The sequence below is a fragment of the Pocillopora verrucosa genome, chromosome 13, assembly GCF_036669915.1.
Source record: "Pocillopora verrucosa isolate sample1 chromosome 13, ASM3666991v2, whole genome shotgun sequence".
Classification (NCBI taxonomy): domain Eukaryota; kingdom Metazoa; phylum Cnidaria; class Anthozoa; order Scleractinia; family Pocilloporidae; genus Pocillopora; species Pocillopora verrucosa.
Window position 1 is genome coordinate 11377561 of NC_089324.1, and position 17788 is coordinate 11395348.

The 17788-nt window shown below is 36.7% G+C and overlaps 1 protein-coding gene across 1 annotated transcript; it reads left to right on the plus strand.

Annotated features, from left to right (window-relative positions):
• Positions 1-11729: 11729 nt before the first annotated feature.
• LOC136277605 (uncharacterized) lies at positions 11730-16184 on the plus strand. The gene is made up of 3 exons (XM_066159979.1): positions 11730-11741; positions 14526-14766; positions 15400-16184. Exons 1-3 carry the CDS (start codon positions 11730-11732, stop codon positions 15483-15485), a joined length of 339 nt encoding a protein of 112 aa, XP_066016076.1. The 3' UTR covers positions 15486-16184.
• Positions 16185-17788: the final 1604 nt, after the last annotated feature.

Below are 17788 nucleotides of genomic sequence, written 5' to 3' on the forward strand. Positions count from 1 at the left end.
AGGCGATAATTCAATTATCGCATGATTAAGATGGAATATGATCCGAAGCTTTAACAACTAATCACCAGAAAACTGTCTCTGCCAATCTTATTACTTTGTGTCCATATCCTGATACAGTGCCAAGTTAGTGAGCTAGGGTAGAATGGTTTCAGTCAGGTTAAATCTCGTATAGAGTCAAACGAGCACCGATGATGTTTGCTAATAATCCATTGGGCAAGATGCCTGACAAAACACGAATTATCACAGATACAAGCAGTCAATGTTATTTTAAGAGAACGTCGGCGTGATTATGATCGGTGTTTAAAGGTCTTTAAAGATACGAAACTGGTTTCATTAACTACGAAAGCGCATTTAATCCTTTAAACAGGTATTCTTGTTTATATCGGATTATATAAATCGCTTGGAGAGGTATTCAACCATTTTCAGCCGAGCCGGTAATTTCGCTAGTACATTATCACGCCCAGGACTCTAGCGCCTTTAATCGAACTGTGCACGCTATGTTTTTACTGCGTTTAAGAAAATATCATCGGTATGATTTGAAAGAAAACTCTCCATATTGTTGCCTTCGGTCATGACAACAGCATTTGATTGCGTGAATGTAGCAGGTCAATTTCATCAATATCCTAACATGTCAATTTCGATGACGGAGGGCATGCAATATGACAATTTATCTTTTTACATCAGTGAGTAACTCTCTCATATAACATCCATATTTCAGTACGAATTTTTGCACAAAATTTATGTGCGTCACATCGTCTTAGATGGAGCACTGCACTGGAAGAAATGTAACACTGATAAAATACCAAGGAATAAAAGACTAAAAGAGATGACACAACCTTCAAACAGGATTATTATTTAGTACTTGACAACTTCTTTGATTTCTCCAACTTTATGAATTAAACCAGTTTAAAGGCAGTCATCACTGTGGCAAGAGTTTCTTTGGTTTCACAGTCATTTCAGTCCATTTTACAAATAGCCACCTAATAGATCGGGTCTGATTCCTTTGTCTGTGCTGACTAGGTAACATTTTTTCCGAAAAAATTTTTTGGATACCGAAAAGCTGTTAAGTTGTTGACAGTCAGCAGAATTCATTCAAGTTTATGTTTGAAATTGGTGTATTAACGGAGAAGGTAGAAAATATTTGTCTTTGTACACTGTAGTTTTTCAATACAGTGGCTCTAAAACGTCTCATTTTTTGAAATGTTTTACATTCTTGATCTGACCTTTCATTCAAAATCTTTGTAACCTTTACATTTTTAACCGGCCTTATGTATTCTCATACGAAAAATTTATGTCAAAGCTTTTAATACAACATGTGTCAACAACGCAACCACGCCAGAACATAAGTCACAGTCACGTAAAGAGCTCACTTCGAGTACCTTGTCTAAGTTTCACAAGTTAATTATCCAGTGAATCATTCACACAGAGGAACAGCGAAACGCTTTTGTAACAGTTGTTCAGATGCCTGTTTAAACTGCTTCATGCAGCGGAAATATTAATGGCATCTCGCTCAGTTAGTTTGTATTTCTCAATGTTTGCTCCATGGGATCTTGAGAGAACAACAGTTTATGGAGATTCGTCCGGTAATGTTTGCGTTCTGTTGTCGTACGGTGAACTAACTCTAGGTAGAACAGATGTTGCGCTACTCTCAGGGTAAACAATAAATTTACTCTTTTTACAAAAGACGATGATGAACTTTTTATAAATCTTTTCACCTGCTTGGCTAGTCAGAAGTTTCAAATCCGGTTTTTCGAAAAGGTGACAGGTTTAATGACACAGGCTGCCTATCGAAGAATAGAGCACAGTTCATCCCTATTTACACTCTACAATGTACACCCATCATCTGCTAACCTAATCTTCCGTCTTAAAAATCTCGCAACAATTTTAAGTCCACGTCCCCTGTCCGAAAGTTTGGTTTGGTGTCTCAATCGCAACCACGTACGAATACAACATAAGCTCAGACTGAATTGCAACAACATCACAAGGTACATAGTTACTTAACCAACCTGTATTGTCTGATTATAATAAAGCTCCCTTGAAAGTATTTCAATCAATTCACGTGGTTTCGACGTGGCACAAAAGACAAAAGAGCAGCGTCAGTTGGAATTGCTTCAGCTGTTTTTACGGCATGTGAAAACTACAGTCTGGGCAAAGAGACAAGAGCAAGGCCTTTTCATTTCAACAATGAAATCAGTGGCAGCAAGTGAATTACATTCAAATGCATCAAAGACATATTTATCTTTTACTCGACTATTTCACCTTCCTTTTATTTACAAAGGAATACATATTCTTCTTCGTGAAGTTTAATTTACCATAATGAGACATGAACAAAATCTTATCAAAAGAGGTCTGTCAAATTCCGGAGAAATGTTTGACTGTCCTCGTTGTAATATGACCCAATATTTACAACCTAAATTTTTGTATCCGGCACTGTCAAAGTTTTTTTTACCTGTGGGCATTCGGCTTGTTCTACATAAAATTTGCGTTATACTAACGATCCCTTCGATCGCCGATAATTCCCTACTTTACCTTTCTTTATGAGCAGACATCTCAGTTTTAAAATTTTTTTTAAGCAGCCTGTACCTAATCTGCAACCTGACAACCCTATAAGCAATACAAGAGTAACAATTTCTTGGGTCAGTCGACTCCTTGACATATTTATGTCTCCCTCCCCTCCCGTCCTACAGGTTTGTTTGAAAATTTAATCAAAAGGATTTGTGTTCGCTGCATTTCCAACTCTAGAGAGGATGAGAGAGTTGGGTGACCCGTTAATTCACACACCGTAGCTTTCACGTACCTTACAACCTAACCTATGGCATCAAGTTTGTAGAAGTAGTAGGGGTAGCAGAAGTCTCTATTTCTTCACAAGGTGAAAATTACAAATCTTATATTACAAGGTGAAAAGGTTAAAAAGTAGTAAAAAGGTGAAAAAAATAATAAAAACATGCAAAAAATTTCTAAACTTACAACGCTATAGAGTACTTAGAAATTAGACGATTTGCATAAGAATCTTTAAAACGGTCTGTATAAACTTTGGGCAATGACAAGATTTGTGTTTTCTCACAACGCTGTCTGAGCCCACTCTAGTCTTTCCCTTCTTCTTATGAGCACACGTATTTTCCTACTTCTCTTGCAGCGCCGATGTTTTGTGGAAAGGAAACATCCACGCTATCATTCATGTTTCTAGTGTCCAATGCTAAGTTGCTGACTCAGCGAACAGGCTCATCTTTGAGGTTACGTTTATTTCGTAATCACGAAGCTAAAAAGCTTGCGCGCGGTACTACTAACGAATACGAATTCTCAACATTTTCTTCCACCATTCATTTACACGTCAGCTCAGAAGGTGACTTTTGTTTCGTTGGTTACCTGGTTGTTTCTGGTTTACCTCCTCATCGTTAGAAAATCAAACTTTTAACTGCAATACTGTCTTAAAAATACGCAGCAATATATCATTTTTCTACTCGCGACGCGTAAGTTATTCTCTGCTATCAGTGAATACAACCGACAACACATGGCGAATTAATCAGTTTGAGAAGGGTACTTGAAAGAGACGGAAATTTGTTTTCCAGATTGAGCATTTGATACAGCTTAAGTAAGAAGTGACATACAGACATGATAACGGATGGCCTCATCCAGACAATCTGCTCTCAACACCGGAAGAGCAAATTACAGCAGCTCTGATCCGTAACGGCGATTTCGTGGTTCCAGTTTGCTTTATGTTTAATATCAATATAGAGATCAGGTAAATGTGAAATGAAGTCTGCTATGTTTCTACATATGTTTCAAGGACAATTAACCGCCTTATTGACATTTGAGAGAGATTCAAAATGATTAAACTCCTTCCTGTTTTGAGAGGGTTAAGAGATAGAAATACAGAGAATTTCGATATAGAACTGCCAGAAACTTGAAGGATTATCGGAACTGAAAATTTTACAATTCCATTCAAGAAAGTCAAAGCACTTAAGGTTTCTTGCTCCCCAAGAGCTTCTCCCTCTGTAAGACGACTTTCATTTTAATTTTTTTCAAAAGTCAGTAAATTTCGATATGAATTGAAGTTTCCTGAGGTGAGTTAGGAGGTTAAATTTAGAGGAAAGTCAGAGAATAGTAAAATGTAACTTGCAGTTTTTTTTTCTACATCGTTGTGAGTTGGGAAAAGATCGTAACAGTTGGAAAAAATGCCTTTAAAGATAAATATATATTTTTTAAACTACTACCGTTTATTACATTTTGCATATATATATATATATATATATATATCTTGTATGTATCATCTATCACTGAGGGAAGACAAATGAGTTGTAGAACGTTGAGGAACAATTTCTATAATTGCCATTGGTGCGTGTACACTCTTTGTTCTCCGATATTTTCACACACTGTTTTGTTTCCGAATGGTTCACAGAACTTTCTTAAGAAGTTTCAAAGGTTTTTTGGGCCCAGTCCTTTTTCTACGCGTTATTCGTTACCTCTCTTTGAATTCTGCTAGGGCTCATGTCCGTCTCTTCGTTCGTGCACAAGTCTGTGCTCTCCGTTTATTATCTTTCGTTCCACTCCCTTTTTTTAAATGAGATTTTTGCGATTCTGAACCTTTCCATCATTTTCCTCTTTTCCCGCCTCTTTGTAATTATTACCTTAAGCATTTTTCTTGCATATTTGTAGTGTAGTTATCTCTCTATTGCCTTTTTCTGATGCGTTTATTTTTGCTTTTGCTCGATATTCCTGAAGGTTTCCTTTTACGGTAAATTTCTTTCTCACTAATCGTAGCATTTCTTGTGTGTCACTTACTGCGATGTGTGAAATGTTAAGATTAGCTGCTTATGTCGCTGATGTCTGGAGTCGACTGAGTCGCTGAATCGAAGCTTTATCGCGCTTGATCGACAAAACAGTTTTTACAGATTACACGAGTACTTTCTCCTGCGAATTTATTTTGAGAACGCATTAATTCGAACAAGGGAAGTGGTGTTTGCGTTGGGAAGTCCGTGTGAGCTTCTAATTAACTTTCGCGTGAAAATAAATACGTCATGCATGTCAAATTTCCGACGTGACAGTTATCATCTTCGTGACAATCACGAGGCTAATTTCTATATCTGACTATGACGAATTCTTAGCGTTGCCTACCACAGTCATGCGCTCCACGAAACAAAAAAAAACAAAAACACTACCAAAAAACGTGAATGAGGATGGAGGGCATCGTGTTTCAAAATTCTTGGTCCGCTAGATAGACCTCTGGAGGGAGACCAACCAAATACCAGCAGAAGATGAAATCACAAGGCGAAGATGGAAATAGATAGGGCACGCCCTTCGTAAAACAACATCAAGTGTCACAAGACAGGCCTAGGCCCTCTGCTGGAATCCCCAGGGTAAGAGAAAGAGAGGACGACCAAGGAATACCTGGCGTCGAGATCTCGAGGTTGACTTCAGAATTACCGACCACCCATGGAGCCAACTAGAAAGGCGGACTGTTGTTGACGGCCTATGCCCCCGGAGGAGGGATAGGTTTCGATAGATAGATAGCTATTGGAAGAGTCTAATGAAATAAGTTGACGTTAAGCGATACCCTCTGACGAAAATTAGGTCGACGCCTTTTAGTTTTAACCCTTCACACCCTAACATCAGTATGTATATTCTCCATACTGTTCTCTATACATTTCCAAAGAGGCTGACAAGGAGAATTTGTTTCACAATCAAGAGCTGCTTTAGTCGATGATCATCTCCTCTATTCTCATGACTTTGGTTCTGATCCAGGGGTGATATTGTAAGGAGAAATTAGATGCTAGTCACCCTTAGGGGCTAAAGGGTTGATGTGAATCTTACAAAAGCCCGATAGGAAAATTATCATATCAGGCCTTTCACCTCCACACATTGATCGCGACGACATAGTTTAGCAGTGCCAGCCTGCTTAAAATCACAAATGAAGCAGTCGCAGCCATTCAAGAGAAGCTTTGCAAAGAAGAGTGATGAGAGCCGCGTGGTATCAGCAGACGGAATCATGGTGTAATTGCAAGGGATTCCCTTGTGTAGCTGATTTCTTCGAAATAAAGTTAAACTAAGTGCATTTCTATAATAACAAAAAAGCATGCACCTAATCAGGCCAAGTGCAGGATGAGGGAAAAGCATGACATAAGTTGGTGCAAGCGAATATAAACTGTTTATAATCTCTTGGATAGTGCTTTAAATGATGAGGCCTTGTTGCCAAACGAACATGAGAGATGAATAAATTTGTCTGAGTAAAATTGAAAAAAAAATTCCTCAACCTATTTTTCGTGGAGTTTGTCAATGAATGAATATTCCTTAGCTTTTCCATGTTCATATTTTTAAATAATTAATTCGTTTCAATTTCGTATATTTTCCTTTTTTGAGGGTGCATTTGAAAACCACTATCAAGTGAACGCTTTAGTGTAGAACTTCAAGCTCTTTTTCTCTCTTAGTCGCCAAATCTGCACCTTGGTTCAGGGTATTTCTTGTGGAAACGCGGGAAACTGGGGATGAGATGCGTGCGTACAACCTAAGGAATTCGTAACTGCGCTAAACATCCTCGGTCATTCGCCCACACTGACAAGTCGGTCCACGAATTCTATAACTTGAAAGTGTTGAAAGTTTTGAGTACGTCAGATGTTGAAAAATTCAGCAATCTTCCTGAGCATGGGCAGAAATTGGAGGGAAAGGCAATCAATAACAAGGAAATACCCATAAGCTAAACTCGTGTGTAAATACAGTAACTATTTTGTTTGTCTTTCGTTTGTTTACCTTAATTTTGGGCCGTCTACCCGAACGGGCCGATTTTAAAAGTTTGTGCGAAAAACTTTTCTGCAGATCACCTTCACCAGTTAATAACCCCCACCAATAAAACAAAATTATGACCAAAGCTTTAGATGTTAAAAATTCAGAGCCAAATTAGGATCAGTACGTTTTTATTCTACGTAAGCTGTTTTGTAATATCTTGGGATCCATGCAAATATTTGGCCTGGAAAAACACTTGGAACGGGCAAATACTTTCAAGCTAGCGTAAACTAGAAAGTTATATTTTCGTAGAAAAGTTTGTGGTTATTCATCGTGGTGAATAACAATAAAAGCTAAGTTTTTTAGAAAGTTTTAACTGATATGCCAGCTATCTTTGGATTCTTTCTCTTTCAAGAAGGTTTTGTTTACAACTTTTACGCGCATGCCGGCAAAAGATATTTATCACGTGCAATTTATGTGACAACGGAATCAACTCGCATCGGCATCACTTTTTCTTGTGGCTTAGTCTCAGTCAATCCGCCATAAAACTCATTTGAAAAGTTGAAATGTATCATTTGAGAAATGTTGGACAAGTCAAAAATTTATTTGAAGGAAATTTATTTTAATGTGCGATTGTATCAGCAGTTACGAATTTCTTGAATTGCTCTTGTCGTTTGATATAGCTGACATAATTACTATTATTACTGAACACGTTGTCGTAAATGTTGGTTTGAGCTGCACATCGTGTTGCATATGTGTTACCTGCGTAGCAGACAATTTTTTTTGTTTGTCTTTCGTACCCCTTGCGGCTTTGCAGGCGCCCCATCTCCCCTCCCCCCAAACCAAACCACCAGCTATACGCAGACTAGTGATTAAGACCTCGCATGAAAAATCGCCGATTCATTCAATCGATTCCGATTCATTATTCATTCATACTAACTTCCCTACCATTCTACCTGATTGATGTAGAAAACTGGCTGTATCTCTTCAACCAATCGAATGGCAAACTGAGTAATTTACGCCTTGGTAATTTGTGTTTTCCCGCGCTTCAGCAGGTTGGCTTTCTCCACTTTCAGCTCCCATTGACTCCTTTCAACATTTCTGTGTTTTGATTGGCCGTTGTCATCAATTTATTTTGGTTTTGTTTTCGCGACATTCAATCGAAATACACTCTGCTTCTAGTTTATGGTTTTGAAAAATTTGTTATCAGCCTTGATGCAATTCAGTCGACTTTCATAATGTCGTGTTTCGGCTTTCAGTAGACTAAAAACACCTAAGACGTCTCATTGAATTATTTTACCAAAAAAAAATCCTTTCTAAATATTTCAATCTTTTGAGGTAGTTTCATGCTGTCTGGAACGAATAAACAGGTTTTCTATTATAAAGCTGAACAACACCCATTCCCAATCTAAGTGAGAGCATCATCGGCAAGAAATAACATGTAAAAAAATCAACAAGACTTTATGGGGCTGGGCACAATATAAAATTCAAATTGAAGCGCTTGAGAAACAAATGAGACCATTACCTTTCAAGTAAAGCCATTGTAGTCGTATTTATTCCCGGCGGCATATTATGTTTACAACGGAGGCAGATGTTCCAGCCTGTAGTTTCGAAACAAACATTGGATACACTTTTTGTTTTCTAAAGCGGCCTATTTTTAGGAAACAATTCAACTGAAAGTTATGTTTGTTTACACAAAAATATAATTTCCTATTGAAGGCGCTGTTTCTTTTCCCGGCAGACATCAATTTATGGATAAACAAAAGGGAAGGTCAATTATGATTGGATGTCTGCGAGGTAAATTTCGCTCGCTGTGTTTGTGATATTGTTAGGAGATACTTCCAGGCGCTAAGAAAAATGAGTAATTTAACAATATATTTGTTACTGCTGAAAGCTTGCCACCTTTGTAAGTACTTCCCTTTTCAGTTATCTTTCTATACAGATCAATATCGCAGTTTTTTAGGATCCAGAGACAAAGTAAGACGGATTTTTTTTATTCGTAATGAGGCACTTTAGGACAAAAATAGTAATTGTAAATTTTAATCACACAATTTTCGGACAATATTTAAGTCCTCCTCTTTGCGGCGAAAATCGGCATGAATCAAGGACTGGTTCATAAAGTACATTTTGCTTAGAAAATTATTATATTTAATGCATCTTTTCCTCACAAATTTTCCTTTTTATTTGATAAACAAATTTAGTTCACCCTTACTGCAGCGCTGAATTCTGAGAGCGCCTAACCAGGTAAAATTATGACTTTGCTTTACTCAAGCTTTGTTTATAATTCCTTTGAGATATCTACTTTAAAGTACTTTAAAGCCTAATCCTAGTTTTATGATATAGTAAGTGTCTTATCTTATGAGTGATTAGCATTAACAAGCCTGTTTACAATTCAAGCGAGTGACAGAATTATTATTTTTTCTCTTTGCGGGATGTGAAGATAAATTTCTGTAGCTACCCCACGAATACCTATTCATGTAGTGAATGAGAGCATGTTTAGAATCGTACAATAGTTAGACTGGAGTGAAAATGTTTGTGTTATATTGGCTTTCGATAAAACGAAAGAGGATTCGATTGTGTGATGCCTAAGGCTTTTTTTAAAGGATTATATAGGCGAGACAAATCCGCTGAAAAAAATAATCTCCATTATTTGTTCCGACGTTTCATTCTCCTAAATTAAATCTATTCATTTTGAAGACTAATTGTTTCTGGCAAGAACTTCTAGAAAGACTTCATAAGGCCGTGCGAATCTTTTCTCGAAAAACAGATTCTCGCTCTTATGAAGAAGGTGGGGGAGGGGGGGGGGGGGGGTCACGGATAAGACTACGGATAAGGGGACCAAGTTCTCAAAGAGAGTGGTGTCGGTGCGCCTCTTACTCCCCCCCCCCCTTCCCGTTCATTTCACCCTTTCTTGAATAAAATAAAGCATCGAAATTCCTAATCCACTCCTACCCTTGATTTTCATACCGAATTAAGATCACTGAGCTTGCTTTAAACCTAAACGCTTCTAAGTATAGAACGCAATATCCCAAAGTTCGAATTGGTTTAAAGAATCGAATTTCCTGAAAAAAATATTAAAGTGAATGTTACATGCACTGAATGAGAATTAATGCTTTGAGTTTGGTGAACATATGGAACAGTGCAGCATGTGAATGACTTGACGATTTTCACGGCGAGGGACTTAGTAAATAAAATTTCCGAGATCTGACGGATAACTCGGGTATCATCTACACAAACTAACAATAAATTTGAAAACCCGAGCAATTAAATATTCAGTGCGGTTGAAAAAAGCTCTCCGCCCACATTGCCGATCTTGCCCAAGTTCTACAGATGGTATTTTCGCGATCGATTACACAGGTCTGCATTAATTTGAAAAAGCAAAACAAAAACAAAACAAAGTAAAACTTCAGCGAAATTTGCGATGAAAAGTTAGGATCGTCCTTATCTGTGACAATTACAGGTATATTTATAGGAATTGAACCAGTCTTTTTTCCCTTAAGTATTCTATTGAAGCCTCTGAGCACGCCTATGCGGCTAAAAACAAGATCCTAGAAAGGAAGTGATTAAGTCGTCTTGACTGAGTTGTCGTGGGAGATGAAATGTCCGGGCGTGAACATCTCCGGAGAAATTAAGCAGTTCTTTTAATTACAGACGTCTATTCCATGAAATAATATATTCTCTATTTAGTAATCAAAATGCAATTTGCTGCAGCATAACTACTCTGATAAAATATTTTTCTAAAACAAAGGCACTCCTACACATCTCTGACAAGATTTTGCGCTAAATTAGATTCCTCTTATATCATTACAGATAGAATATCTTTAATTCTCTCTGTCCAAGCAGCACTTCATGTGGAAAACTTACGGAAGATTTTATCTTAGTTATCCGATTTGCCGCCGATGCGATCAAGCTATTCAAAGCAGTGAATGCATTCAGTTCGAATTCTCTTGTAGCCCTGCGCTTTTGTTTTAGACTTCAATAAACTTTTAATAGCGGATTTTAACGCGGATTTAATTGCAACCGTGCCTTAATTTCAGCTGCTTTTGTATTCTCTGCTTTTCATAACAAATACGTTTAGTTCTGATTTTAATGGACTCATTCGGGAATATAGCACTCCCTCTGCCGGGTAAATTTTCTCTGCATACTCTTTAAATGCTATAAAAAAAAAAGACTTTCGACCACATAAATAGGATTGAAAGTATAGTGCATGCTTATCTCATCAGAATTTCCAGACATAGATTTCTATTGTTAATTACAGAGAGAGCGTTTCTTTCTTCCAGAGACAAGCTCAACGTTTACCGATTCAACGCGCGAGAAGGAGTTTAGACCCGAAACTGTGCCACTTTTTTGAAACCCGGCAAGCTTAAGGTTAGTTCTTCTTTCTACCGCCTTTTCTATTTACGTCTCGGTATTGCTGAATACCTGCCCTTTTAACAAAAACCCTCGCCGTCTTCGGAGCGGTGTTGTTTATCTCGAAAATTACTGCACGAATCAAAGACTTTGCATGCACCGCGTTTCTTCAAAAAGATTTTCTAAAAAAACTCCTCATAAGCGACATCTTCTCGTTGAAATAACTTAAAATGCACTATTTTTGAATCCTCTATTTGTTTGAGTGGGATCTTTCTTAGTTTACGGAATTATCAGTTGAATTGGATATCATTTTATCCCTTAGTTGTCCCCAGCTTCGACGGGAGACAAAAATTTGGCATCGACTGCTTAAGTTAAAGCTTGTTGTAAATAAATAAAGTTGGCGCCTGCGGATAACCCTATATTTATTTCATTCGTATGATCAGATGTAACTCTCCTCATAAAATAGTTTAAGTTGTGATTCACTGATACTGAGTTACTGACTAAGAGTAAAGTAATATGTAGGACAAGTGACCTCGCACAAGCTGGCAGCAGGGAGGGTGTTAAATGATCAGTAGCTCATGTCCTAGAGAATATAATCTAATATAGTCCTTTGCAGCGCTTCTGATACACATGTATATTGTGGCGAGTGAAGCATTGTCAACATGTATATTTTGGTGAGTGAAGCATTACAAAAGGGGTTTATGAACTGAAATGTAAAGTTTGTCTTTGTTCCACTCTCGAAGCGTCAGATTGCAATTTTTTACTTGAAAATAATAAAGTGTAAATGAGGAAGGAAGCAATGCATAAATTGAAAAAATCTATTTTGGTAGCGATGGGGGTTTTTATATTAGTCCCTTATGACAAAAACATCTTGGAAAGTGCGTGCTATAAAAGTCCCTTGTCAGACACGATAAGAAAACGAAAATTTCATTACTACTTTGTATTTTATTTAATTTATGAGTACTATAGAGGTCATTTAACCCTTTACCTCCCATGAGTGACCAAGACAGAATTTCTCCTTACAATATCAAAATAATATCAAGCAGACAAGTGATGAGAATAAAGAAAAATATCAATTAGGGGATTATTGGTTGATCCAATACCAAATACTCCGAACTAACATCACAGATGGCAGACAGTAAGGAGAATTACTAATGAGATCTTGGGAGTTAAAGGGTTAAAGACTACGAGGCAAGTTCATTCTGTCCATGATGTCAATAACATTTTCACAGAAAAAAATCGAATTTAGGTAATTTTTTTCAGTGAAAATAGCCTGGTTGGAAGCTTTTTAGATACGAATTTGTTTAAAAAATTTTGGTCTCGAAGACCTGTCATGAATTAGTTAGGAATTAACACCAAACTATGCCCGACTTAATCGTCTATTTTTTAAACGTAATTCTTAGTTGCTTTTCGATGTAAAAAAAAAATCATATTGTTCTTATTTTTTGTGCTTTCACTTGACTTTCTACCAACCTCAAACAATATGAAAGATAAAATAAAACACTCAAAGCAACAATTAAGTTCAGTTATGTGCTGAAAAGGATATTTGTCATATGCAAATTTTATATTTTACGTGCTGCAAGAGAGAGATTAGATCCAATTTTGTATGTTGAACTAAAGTTATCAAGCAAGGGTTTTAGATTAGAAACTGCTGGAAACAGCTCTGATAACATTATGTAAAATCCAGATGGTATTGCGAAAAAATAAAAGAGATTAATTTGAGAAACTGCGCGTTTTCTACAAACTTCTTTGTCGAATCTCAATTGTTTTAAATTTGCATAACGACTATGTACTAATGCTTTGTCACTATTACTATAAAACCGACACAACTGGATCGAATGAGTAATAACTTTTATTATTCATTATTTATACGCTTCGATGCTTTATTGCTGGATGAAAATTTTGCGTGCATCTTCAAATCATGAAAAAAAAAAGTACACGATTTTTTGGAATATAAATCTCTACTTGAATTCCTTCTGCTCATATATATGTATATAAGTTGGTATTTTAAGGTTAAAAAGCAAAAAATTATGATACGAATCCTTGCTACGTGAAGGGATTTAGAGAATAAATACGTGAATTTTTGTAAACATTTTGCTTTGTTATATAAACAATCGTCTCGAAGTGTACAAAATGTGATCTTTTGCGACGACACCATCCAGTTTGATTATTTGCTGCGTCATACATGAACTCTGAAATATGTAAGCGGTCCTTCGAGATAAAATCTTCAGAATGCCGAGAATTTATCAGTTGCAACAAGGCACAGACTCCTTCTCATGTAGACTTGTTCTTTCTTTTGTCTTTACAGTGGATTGAGTCAAGCGTGTAATCTGTAATTGTCTTAGGGGCGGAAATAATGGAAGAGGCAAAATTAGTTTTGTGACGACACTGCATGACGTAGAACTTGACAAAGTGATTGATATCTCAGCTTACGTTAATCCTGTTTGAAAGATGTGCATTAACGATTTTAGTTGCATTAAAGAAAAGCTCTTAATGTAAGTGGCTTTCGCTCATAGCATTAGATATATTCGGCGCAAATCAGTCCTGTTGGCGAATAGATAACAGATAAATTGGGACCTATATATTGGAACCGCTGTGTGAATTTCAATATTTAAGGTAAGGTTTTCGAAATGGCACGAGAACAGCATTTAAAGCGGTTATGTTTTAAAATATCATTTCTAAAATTCATAGCTTCTCTCACTGTTACTGCATTAAAAATCCACCTCCGTAAAATATAGTAAAATAAATTAGTGGATGTGTGAAATAATTTCTTAATCACAAAAGCAGCAATCTTTGAAACGTATCTAGAAAGTGAAGGGGTTCAATGAAAACCAACGCGAACCTAGGGTTTAATAATGTTGTGTAAGCAGTGAAAAATTGTGTATGCAGCAGGTTTTATAACGTAAATTAAATAAATGTTATGTGCGCCTGTCTTGTCTGATTAAGACGTATGCACGTCTGTGTTGCCTGAAAGATTGAATTCGAGGTCCTTAAGGTTATTTCAAGTCCGTGTCTTTTTACTAACATTTTCTCCGCGTGGACCGCAAATTAAACGTAAAAAATCAAGCATCCGTAACTCACGGACCGAGAGGACGACGTTATTAATTTTTTCTAAAACCCTTAATCAATATGCATATCATCCATACTATTATCTATATATTTCCTATGGAGCAACCATTACAGGGAGGATTTTTTAACACGCAAGAGCTTCTTCAGTTTGTGATCATTTATTTTTTCTTATGAGCTTTAAGTTTGATCTAGGGGTGATACCGTTAAGAAAAATTAGACGTTGATCATTCTCAAGGTTGAAAGTAGAAGGTGTATAATCTTTTGATTTCCCAGGGAAGAATCAGTTGTTGTGATGTTCCGCCATACTCATGGCAAATGGTTAGGCCCTAAATTCCCTTTCCTCATCATGGCATATTTTGGATTAAATTATTATTTTTTATCAATTACAGCACTCCTTTTCAAAGAACAAAGAGGTCATGTCTCTCTACGAGCGCGCGCGACACTATCGTTCCCACTCCCTCAAACCTCTCAATCAACCAAGTTTACTTACCCAGCGTTCCAAGCGCACACTCAGCCTGCCAAGCAAACCTATTATACCACCACTCATCAATGTACAACGTTATCATGACAACTGGGAGAATGAAAGCGACGAGGAAGATCAGATCTGTGAACCAAACGAGGAAACTATTGGTAAGTTACTTGTCCTGAGTTCTCGTCACTGTTTCCTGGGTTTTTCTCCATTTTCTCCGGTTTTCCTCCCTCTATGGGAACAAACACTCCAACTTCCACTTTGAAGGGGATAAAAGTGAATAAAGAGCCACCACTTAGAGGAGCCAGCCTATAGAACAACCACAGATAAAATTTAATTTTACTAAATTTAACGGTGCCATACAGAAAAATCTGTTTGGTTTTTTATCAAATCTAGGACTAGTTACTCTGCGCAAATATGCAATCAGCTTGTCTTCGTTTGCTTTAAGCTTGGTACATTCTGTTTCACTGCATTCGCTGGCCTGCGCAGGGATTTCCACGTATTTTGCTGTATCACTTTCCCATAAACATAGTTTGCTTTCCTTTGATGAACAGCCTGCGTCAGATATCAACTAAGGTTATTGAGTACGCCACGCGACCTACGGCAGTCTCAATTTTCACAGTATGGGCGCTCTATGGGAAGGGAAGGGGAAGAGGGGTCGAGGAGAGGGACTGGGACTTGAGGTCCACTGTCACCTAAATTACGATTTTCTAATAATAACATGCGCGCATAAATGCGCACAAATTTCAAAGTCCAATGCATAAATTTCTATAATTTCTTTTTTTTTTATTCAGCCTGGTACACACCAGTTGTTGGACTATCCTGTAGCCTGGTGATATATTTCTGGTCATGCGCCCTAGCGTACTACTCTACATCATGATCCGCATGCGCAATATAAAGAGGGTTTGGTCAGAGCATGTGGACGATCCTCGTTTTAATTTACCGATTTTCCCCCAGTTCAATTCAAGTTGATGCTCTGCAAAACAATTCATGATAGGGCATCTTCAGGGTGTTCACAGCTATAACGATAGGACAAATAACGTACAGTGTGCAAAACACGACAGTGATGACGTTAATTCAATGGGGAAGCGAAACTCTTGAATGAAGAGAATGAACTAAGAAGGAACGAGTATAGTAAAGATTAGAGAAAAATCACACGGATAACAAATAACTTATCGTGAAGTGTTTTTTTTGAAACTTAGAATATCTCGAGAATGCCTTGTAAAATTCAGTTTGTATACTGCAGTAAACTTTTGAATATGCAGGTGAAAATGTTCTTAGCTAATGAAACATTTCAAGGCAATACAAATGTGAAGTTATACTAATTAGAAAGTTTGACAATTTTTTATTATTATTATTTTTGATTATTTTTCTGTTGTTATCATCATCGTTATCACAATCATAATGTTTCGATACTTTTTGAGTTGTACTAAGCATTATTGCTATTATCAATATAATTTTTATTGTCTGGGTCGTCTCATTTTCATTGACACTATTTAGGTAAATCAAATTTTTTGAATTGTTAATGATTGTTCCACTGGAATAACCAGTTAAATCAGGAAAGTGATAAGAGGGAAAAGATTTCCTTTTTATTTGACATCATGTTCAGTAAATGAAAAAGTTAAAATAAATCAATCTTTTCTTTAAGATGAACATGTAAAAGGTGAGACATATTAACTTGACATTTATAGTGTAAAACCTTTGGGTGTTAAAATTCAGTACAAATGTTTCCATCTTCTCTTGATAAGTGCTGTAAATCCATGAATAAATTTTAAAAAACTGAGGGGAAAAGAATGGTTAAAAACAAGTATCCATTCGACACTTTGCATTTGGCAAACTAAATCTGGGATAACTGATAACTTCCTTGAAAAATAGTCAAAGAGAAACAATATTAGTCCAATTATGCCCGTAAAATGTTGGAAGGTCGCCTACTGGAATGCAAATAAAGTTGCCGAAAAGTTGCAAAATTGCCAAAATTCAAAAAGTTGCTGCGAAAATTTCTTGATATTTTTTTACATAAACCTAAATGAAGGACTTTATTTTTCGTTATCTCAATAAATGCAATAATTGCAGTAGATAACCTTTGGAATAAAGGTCCTGTTTTAAAAGTGGTTAAATGCCCGGCAGCTAAGCACGTTCTCAAAGTACACTAAACGCCCGGCAGTCGGAAACACCCACCAAGGGCTACGCGGAAACTTCCAGATCGGCTAAAAAATTTAAATCGTTTTTGGTAACCAATACTGCATTTTCCCTCTTTGCCGAAAGTTTTCCATGTTAACTTTATAATTCTCTGCGCTAATTGCGTGAAGCGACTAAGTTGTTCCTTGAAATATAAATTCTATTAAATCAGCTAAGATAGTTTGAACTGGTTTCAAGATTCTCGTATTGATTGTATTTTATTCATCTTTAAAACTAAGTTAAATAGCTTGTCCTTGACACCCACGTAAGTATTTTGAAAATATTTATATCGCAGTTATTGTAAGTTCAAGTCATTTCTCACTATTTCGACCTACTCCAAACTTTCAAATTGGCGTTGGTCGCCGACTCGAAAGGTTTTGATCCCTTCGACTCTACACAATTCTTCTCCTTGATTTAGCTAATTTCGCATTTAACTTCGATTACATTTCTGTCATTCAAACTGAGTTAGAAAATCAGGAAAATCAATTTAAGTGAAGTGAAATTGAGTTAACTTCCTTATTGACCTTGGAAACACAAGTCGCTCTGAGAGTTATTTTTAAACTGAACGTGTTTACATCTCAATTGGTTTAATTTAGTAGGGCATTTGTTTATTCTCATAAAATCTTACCAATGAAAGGGCCTGAAACGCTTCCTTGCTGGAAAAAGCGATCAATTTTACAAAGTTCATCACGAAAAATGATCGAGACCCAAACCTTAAAACAATTCCGATAAGTTCATATGTAAATGTTTTCATTCCTATTTGCACTAAATAAAATCCTCGCCAATTATGCTCGGTGCATTCAATGATAAAATATTCATATACACAATTCTGTCGTTAAATTGATCGTGTTTCGCGAAAGCATAGGTAATATAGAAACTGGCTTTCTTAAACACCCGCTTTTTGAAATGAAAACCGTTACAGATGTAATACCTCTGAACTTATGTAGAGCGAGCACGTGTATTGAAAAGAGAGTAATACTCTCTTGTCACGAAGGCTTGATGATC